At 37.4% G+C, this 8,682-nt stretch overlaps 1 protein-coding gene across 1 annotated transcript; it reads right to left on the bottom strand.

Annotated features, from left to right (window-relative positions):
• Positions 1–6,975: 6,975 nt before the first annotated feature.
• On the bottom strand, positions 6,976–8,304 carry LOC121981646 (probable carboxylesterase 2). Its single transcript, XM_042534259.1, has one exon. The coding sequence runs from the start codon at positions 8,102–8,104 to the stop codon at positions 7,172–7,174; it is 933 nt and encodes a 310-aa protein (XP_042390193.1). The 5' UTR covers positions 8,105–8,304; the 3' UTR covers positions 6,976–7,171.
• Between the last annotated feature and the right edge of the window lie 378 nt (positions 8,305–8,682).

Below are 8,682 nucleotides of genomic sequence, written 5' to 3'. Positions count from 1 at the left end.
GTAGGTCCACCTTCCGCATTTTATACGCATTTATTTTGATTTTTGAAAAAATTAAATTTTGCAACGAACTTAGAAATTCGTCCCTAATCTGGGACAAACTCTGAAGTTCATCGCAAAATTTAGGGACGAAATTTCAAATTCATCCCTAATTGCTTTTTTTAAGATTAGACTTTTAAAAATTGGAAGATGACCCTAGAGAGCTCGGAATGACACGAAACAAGTTTTTATGAGCTTGTATCGATCTCTTGGTCTTGTTAGTAGGGTAAAACATAATTTTATACAAATACAATGATGTTTATAAATTTTTGGAACAAGAATTAAATATTTATTACTCGTTTGGGGTAAAAAATTTATAAATATCAGTGTATTTGTATAAAAATATGTTTGACCATACAAATAAGATCAAGAGATCGATACGAGCCCATAAAAACTTGTTTCGTGTCATTCCGAGCTCTCTAGGATCATTTTCCAATTTTTAAAAGTCTAACTTTAAAAAAATATAATTAGGGACGAATTTGAAATTTCATCCCTAAATTTTGCAACGAACATCAGAGTTCGTCCCAGATTAGGGACGAATTTCTAAGTTCGTTGCAAAATTTAATATTTTTTCAAAAATCAAAATAAATGCGTATAAAATGCGGAAAGTGGACCTACAAAGCTCAGAATCGCACGAAACAAGTTCCTATGGGTTCGTATCGATCTCCCGATCACAATAACGGCCTCAAACATTTTTTCACACAATATATTTAGGTGAGTGATTTTTTGATATCAAAATCACCTAACCATTTTCAAACTCTAACTCTTTTTAAGTCAAGTCTTAAAGCTTATAGACTCCGTCCAATTATTATTACGATTAAAATTTTTTATAAAATGTTTGAGGCCATCATTGTGATCAGGAGATCGATACGAATCCATAGGAACTTGTTTCGTGCGATTCCGAGCTCTGTAGGTCCACCTTCCATATTTTATACGCATTTATTTTGATTTTTGAAAAAAATAAATTTTGCAACTAACTTAGAAATTCGTCCCTAATCTGGGACGAACTCTGAAGTTCGTCGCAAAATTTAGGGACAAAATTTCAAATTCGTCCCTAATTGTTTTTTTTAAGGTTAGAATTTTAAAAATTGGAAGATGACCCTCGAGAGCTCGGAATGACACGAAACAAGTTTCTATGAGCTCGTATCGATCTCCTAGTCTTGTAAGTAGGGTAAAACATAATTTTATACAAATACAATGATGTTTATAAATTTTTGGAACAAGAATTAATAATTTATTACTCGTTCGGGGTAAAAAATTTATAAATGTCAGTGTATTTGTATAAAAATATGTTTGACCCTACTAATAAGATCAAGAGATCGATGCGAGCCCATAGAAACTTGTTTCGTATCATTCCGAGCTCTCTAAGGTCATTTTCCAATTTTTAAAAGTCTAACTTAAAAAAAAATATAATTAGGGACGAATTTGAAATTTCGTCCCTAAATTTTGCGACGAACATCAGAGTTCGTCCCAGATTAGGGACGAATTTCTAAGTTTGTTGCAAAATTTATTTTTTTTCAAAAATTAAAATAAATGCGTATAAAATGCGGAAGGTGGACCTACAGAGATCGGAATCGCACGAAACAAATTCCTATGGGTTCGTATCGATCTCCCGATCACAATAACAGCCTCAAACATTTTTTTCACACAATATATTTAGGTGAATGATTTTTGGATATCAAAATCACCTAACCATTTTCAAACTCTAACTCTTTTTAAGCCAAGTCTTAAGCCTTTATAGACTCCGTCCAATTATTATTACGATTAAAAATTTTTATAAAATGTTTGAGGTCATCATTGTGATAAGGAGATTGATACGAATCCATAGGAACTTGTTTCGTGCGATTCTACGCTCTGTAGGTCCACCTTCTGCATTTTATACGCATTTATTTTGATTTTTGAAAAAAAATTAAATTTTGCAACGAACTTAGAAATTCATCCCTAATCTGGGACGAACTCTGAAGTTCGTCGCAAAATTTAAGGACAAAATTTCAAATTCGTCCCTAATTGTTTTTTTTTAAGGTTAGACTTTTAAAAATTGGAAGATGACCCTAGAGAGCTCGGAATGACACGAAACAAATTTCTATGAGCTCGTATCGATCTCCTGGTCTTGTTAGTAGGGTAAAACATAATTTTATACAAATACAATGATGTTTATAAATTTTTGGAACAAGAATTAAAAATTTATTACTCGTTCGGGGTAAAAAATTTATAAATGTTAGTGTATTTGTATAAAAATATGTTTGACCATACAAATAAGATCAAGAGATCGATACGAGCCCATAAAAACTTGTTTCGTGTCATTCCGAGCTCTCTAGGGTCATTTTCCAATTTTTAAAAGTCTAACTTTAAAAAAACAATTAGGGACGAATTTGAAATTTCGTCCCTAAATTTTGCGACGAACATCAGAGTTCGTCCCAGATTAGGGACGAATTTCTAAGTTTGTTGCAAAATTTATTTGTTTTTCAAAAATCAAAATAAATGCGTATAAAATGCGGAAGGTGGACCTACAGAGCTCGGAATCGCATGAAACAAGTTCCTATGGGTTTGTGTCGATCTCCCGATCACAATAACTACCTCAAACATTTTTTCCCCACAATATATTTAGGTGAGTGATTTTTGGATATCAAAATCACCTAATCATTTTCAAACTCTAACTCTTTTTAAGTCCAGTCTTAAGGCTTATAGACTCCGTCCAATTATTATTACGATTAAAATTTTTTATAAAATGTTTGAGGTCATCATTGTGATCAGGAGATCGATACGAATCCATAGGAACTTGTTTCGTGTGATTCCGAGCTCTGTAGGTCCACCTTCCGCATTTTATACGCATTTATTTTGATTTTTGAAAAAATTAAATTTTGCAACGAACTTAGAAATTCGTCCCTAATCTGGGACGAACTCTGAAGTTCGTCGCAAAATTTAGGGACGAAATTTCAAATTTGTCCCTAATTGTTTTTTTAAGGTTAGACTTTTAAAAATTGGAAGATGACCCTAGAGAGCTCGGAATGACACGAAACAAGTTTCTATGGGTTTGTATCGATCTCCTGATCTTATTAGTAGGGTCAAACATATTTTTATACAAATACACTGATGTTTATAAATTTATTACCCCGAACGAGTAATAAATATTTAATTCTTGTTCCAAAAATTTATAAACGTCAGTGTATTTGTATAAAATTATGTTTGACCCTACTAACAAGACCAGGAGATCGATACGAGCCTATAGAAACTTATTTCATGTCATTCCGAGCTCTCTAGGGTCATCTTCAAATTTTTAAAAGTCTAAACTTAAAAAAAAAACAATTAGGGACGAATTTGAAATTTCGTCCCTAAATTGCGACAAATTTGGCGACGAATATATATTCGTTGGCAATTAGCAAAATTGCATAAATTTTCCAACGAAATATATATTTCAACGTTGATTGGCAACGAATTCTGCAACGAAAATATATTTGTTGCTAATATCTGACGAATTTATTTCGTTGCTATTTTAGTTGCTAATTAGTGACAAGTTTGGTTTTCGTTGTAAATTTGCAACGAATATTATTCGTTGCAAATATTCGTTCCTAAATTATAGTTTTTTTGTAGTATAAGTTTACCTAAAAGGGTTGTATTAATATCTGAAGGGATAATTCGACAACCGATGAAATTAGATCGGTAACAACGATACAAATGAGGATATGTCTCTTACCTAAAGAGATATTTCGATAACCGAAAGGGGATGTTGAGAGTATAAATAGGACAGAATCTGCATCGTCATGTCAAACTCTACTGATTAAAGTCATTGACTTATCGCCAAGATGACTAATCAGACTCAACTATTACAACTCAACATCCATATATCACTATTTAAAAACGCCAACACAGCCTTTGTTCCGGCATGGTTGTTGTGGCCCCTGCGGTCGTGGCTCTCATGTCGATGGTTCTGATGACAACAACTGCGATTCTAGCCATCGCGGTTCCTGCAGTCAACTGCGGTTGTGGCTCATACGACCTCTGCCTCTAATTTTTTTTTAATGTACATTATTGAAAGGAGATGCTGCCGAGACTGTAACTAAATTAAATTACTACTATTCAGTTGAGTACTTGATTTGTTTTTTTGTCTCAAATAGAAATTATTGTTCACCGCTCGAGGCTTAAAACTGTGAATATTGAATTGTGACAATTTTGTGCTTTGGACTTTAACTTCCAAAATGTGATAATTTTGTGCTTTCATCTATTTCACTCCTTGTTTGTTTAACATCAACTCTTTAGAGATTAGATTATTTTTTCAATTATGATGACTTTAGGGTTTTATTTTCGAATAAAGTTGCAACTTACAACTTATCTCAAGATATACCCACACAATTCATTGTACTTTGAGCACTATTTATTTGTTTGATTAATATTTTATTACTTATTTAGGGATATAATTTGAACTATTTTAAAATGGAACATCAATCTGCCACAGAAAAGGAAATACATTGATATCCTCTTTCTTTAAGAAGAGATATCATCAAACTAGTGAAAGTACTTCAATTCTTACTGTCCCTACAATGCAACATCAATCTAATAAAAATCTTCCAATTCCCAATGTCCAAATTTCTTTAATTTCCTCTTCTACCGACGAATCAATAACCATCGATTATTCTCTACTTGTATTGAACGAGATTTGGGGAAAAGAAAATAGATTTGTGAATATTATGTTAATATATAAGATGAAGTGAATTTTTTTTCGAGAAATGAAATTGATGCGTCTAACTTTCATAATTGTATATAAGATCGGGCGTTTCCGTTAGCAAATTACAATTGATCATCATTACCACTTTGATGTTTTTAATGCAGCAATAGATTTCATGAGTTAAATACTAAGTTCAAGGAGTCATTAGTGGAACTTTATTTCTCTTAGTACAGCTTTAGATCCTAAAAATTCATTTGACTCAATCAACAGTGATGATATTTGTAAACTTGCAACGAAATTTCATCTTGAAGATTTTAAACATCAACATTGCTTTAGAATATGAATTGGTACATTATAAACTTAATGTGATGAAAAATTTAAAGATTTCTATACTAATTGAGTTGGGTCAGCAATTGACTAAGAATGAGCGGTCAAAAGTTTAAATTATTGATTAGAATGATTCATCTTATTTTGATGTTACTTGTTTTTACTGTCATGACTAAGTAAGTCTTTTTGGCAATGAAACATGTAAAAACGACATTTCATAATAAAATAAAGAATATCTTTTTTAAAAAAAATTGTTTGATATTTTATATTAAACGAGATTTAATTAAAGATATAAATATAAATTCTATTATAGATGAATTTTATGTTTCAAAATTTCATAAAATAAAATTGTGTTAAATAGTATAATGTAAATGACATATATATATATATATATATCAAAGACTTCACTGATTTGACTAAATAAATTCTATAAAAGATTATGATCCCAAACATCCCATGCAATTAGCCCCATAGTAATTTAGAAAGAGATAAATTGGGAAATCGAGCATGTCACCGTGGAAGGGTATTTCCACGTATCTTACAAACATAAGATTTGACAAAATATACAACTTAGATGAGGTTGGTTCCAGTAGCTGACACTTGGGGCTACTATCACTGAGCTGAACCCTAGGAATATATTCCTCCATTAAATAAGCCCATTCATTTAAAACACAATCTAGCAAAGCTAAGATTGAACGTGGAAAAGCAGTGTAAGATAATCCTAATTATACAGAAAGCACAAAACACTTACTAGTTCAAACTCAGTAAGATATATATATACTGATACTCCCATGGCAAGGAAAAAGATCTCTCATTAAACTATACCAATCAGATGATTGAGCACCACTCTTTCTTCAATAGTCCATGCTGCGTTTTGCATAAATTCCTTGGATGAATGGTCACGACAAAAGAAACAAGGAGTCCTGCAAGATACTGCTTTTGTAGTACTGATATGCAGTCCAATGTCGGTCGATCTTTAGAAAAGGTTAGGATTCATCAGAATCTTGGTCTAGAATCTTTCTCCTGTTGCAAATTCAGCAGATTGTTGTTCTTACTGAATTCATCTCAAGGATTAAATCAGAAACTTTGCGTATGATATATACAAACTTGAGACTGTATAGTTTATCACTTATTAATTGCTGTAATATTGCAACTTCAATTACCAAGTAGTACATGCACAAAGCGAATCAGTCGGAAGCAAATTAAATCTGCACATTTCTGACTGTAAAATGCAATACTCGATACGAGTTTATTGCAATTAAGCTTTGGAGTCCATTCCTCTGCTGAAGGGTTTGTGTCCTACTCCTGGGCTGTGACCGGGCGTCGAAGGTCGCACATCTTCTGCGGTGACCATGAGCTCTCTGCCGTTCGTGATCACTGTCCTCCGTGTTGTCTCTGCGATCTCGATCTGTTTGCGGTCTCCAAGTGAGCATGGCTTCCATGTTATGGGCTCGTGCTTCCTTGCCACCGAATGCCTGGCCTCGCACAAGAAGAATGATTCGCTTGCAAAGATCAGAGCAATGACAAGGAGGACAGCGCCTGTTGCTCGCTTCATTCTTGCGATTGCAGGAGGCTTCAGAAATGTGGATGCCTTGAGGTCGGATCCTACATCTCCTCCGCTGAAAGGCAATTTATAGTGACGAAAAGTGTTCCGTAGGGGATAAAAACCAGCGAGAATGTCGAACTGTTTGCATCTTTTATTATGTGGCGATTTAAGAAAGGTAACATTCAAGTTTCTCAAAGGGAATGTATTTTATTTTATTTTATTTTATTTTTTCAAAATATATTCCATCTAAACCGCTTCGTTGTGGAATCAAATTTAACAGAGTATTTTGAGATACAAGAGCATCTTTTGAAAAAAATTGAGATATATTGAATACTCTGAAAATTCGAAGTGCCAGAATCGTTGTCTGTCTTTGTGGTTGGCCATAATTTCAAACTTAATTGGATGGTTGTGAAAGAGCCTGATTCTGATTGGTGTCCACTAGTAAAATAGCAGACACGCTATCACTGATCAGTATTCCATGAAAACGCAGGTTTTCCTTACAAACGAACGGAAAAGTTAAAAGAGGGAAAAGAATTCCACGGCGAGGGGCGGCAAATAGGAAGCAACTCCCGGACTCTTAACTAAACATTGATTATGAATCATTGGGTAAGGAAAGCGACCAAGCGAGCCATCTCCGCCGACGCCTTTTCGCAATTAGGGTTGCTGAGGAAGTAGACGTGCTCCTCCCCTTCCGTCTCCACCAGCTCCGCCTCCCCCTCCCACCCGCTCGCCCTCAGCCTCTCGTAGTACGCCTTCCCCCGCTCCCTGAACCAATCCTTCTCCGTCACGCTCACCAGCACCCGCCGGCACGGAAGCGACCGCAGCGCCGCCTCGTCGCGGAACGGATCCACCCGCGGATCCTCGATCCCGGAGCTCCACCCGCACACGAACCCCCACGTCGTTTCCAGCCACTCCCGGAAGGCCGGATCCGTCGGCTCCGCGCCCACCGCCTCTTTGCCCCAGAAGTAGGTGTGGATCAGCGCCAGCCCCGCGATCTTGATCTCCAGCGGATCCGCCCGCGTCCGCACCAGAATGTTGTGCGCGATGTTTGCGCCCGCGCTGTCGCCGGCCAGGAACACCCGATCGAAGTCACCGCGCTCCGCCAGCCAGGGCTCTCCGCCGCCGCCAGAGGCCACCCACCTGAGGGCGGCGAAGGCGTCGTCGTAGGCCGCGGGGAGGGGATCCTCCGGCGCGCGCCGGTACTCCACGGAGACGGCGACGACGTCGGCCCTGGCCACGACGTTGTTGAGGAACGCGTGGTAGGTCGGGGAGAAGGCGGACTCGGCGACGAAGGCGCCGCCGTGGAGGTACAAGAGGATGGGACGCCGAGTGGAGGCGGACGGGCAGCAGACGTAGAGGCGGGCAGAGAGACCTGTCCGGGGGTCGATGACAACGTCCTTGGAGGCGACCCCGGTGGTCGGATCGACGCCGGCGGGGACGTAGTCGGTGCCGATGAGTCGGTGGACGCGGCCGCTCTTGTAGAGGCGCAGGAAGGGCGGGAAGTCGAAGACGATCTCGGAATTGGGATCCATGGTGGTGTGGCCCTTCACGACACGAGATGAGGAGAGGAAGAGAGTTTGGTCGATGATTGAGTTGCTGTTTGACCATTTTAACTTGTACAGTAGCGTAGTAGTGAAGAATGTAGAAACCCAAAGTCATGTCGCTCCCAGCAATTTTTTATATTTCCTTTTTGTCTTTTAAACAAAGATATCAAATGACAAGCAGTATTCATAATTAAGATCGTGAGTATTTTATTTTATTTTATCTTATCTCATTTTAAATGAATATTTAAACGAATTTAAAAACTTAAAAATTCTTAAGAATTGAATTGGATGCTCTACCATCCCGACTACAAAAGCGGCAGGGTTGACGGGTGGACGGGTGGTGGTGGTGGTGGTGGTGAAGCAGAAAATGGAGATGGTTGGTGTGTGGGACCAGCAATATGACCACCGGACTTAAGAGGCTTGAAAGTGAGGAAAGACGGAGTAGGTAGGAGAAGACGGAGTAGGTAGGAGATAGAGATATTACAAGATTTTTGTAACTTTCTTCGGTGTCCCAACGTCCGTTGCCTGTTTGTTGATATCTCGGATAAATAGGTATAATTTTTTTT

The sequence above is a fragment of the Zingiber officinale genome, chromosome 5A, assembly GCF_018446385.1.
Source record: "Zingiber officinale cultivar Zhangliang chromosome 5A, Zo_v1.1, whole genome shotgun sequence".
In the NCBI taxonomy this organism is placed as follows: Eukaryota; Viridiplantae; Streptophyta; class Magnoliopsida; order Zingiberales; family Zingiberaceae; genus Zingiber; species Zingiber officinale.
The sequence above is the reverse complement of the archived record's forward strand: the minus strand, read 5'-3'. Positions and strand labels throughout refer to the sequence as shown.

Excerpts from the sequence above, each read along its gene's own strand:
- LOC121981646 (XM_042534259.1), bottom strand. The coding sequence starts at position 8,104 with ATGGATCCCAATTCCGAGATCGTCTTCGACTTCCCGCCCTTCCTGCGC.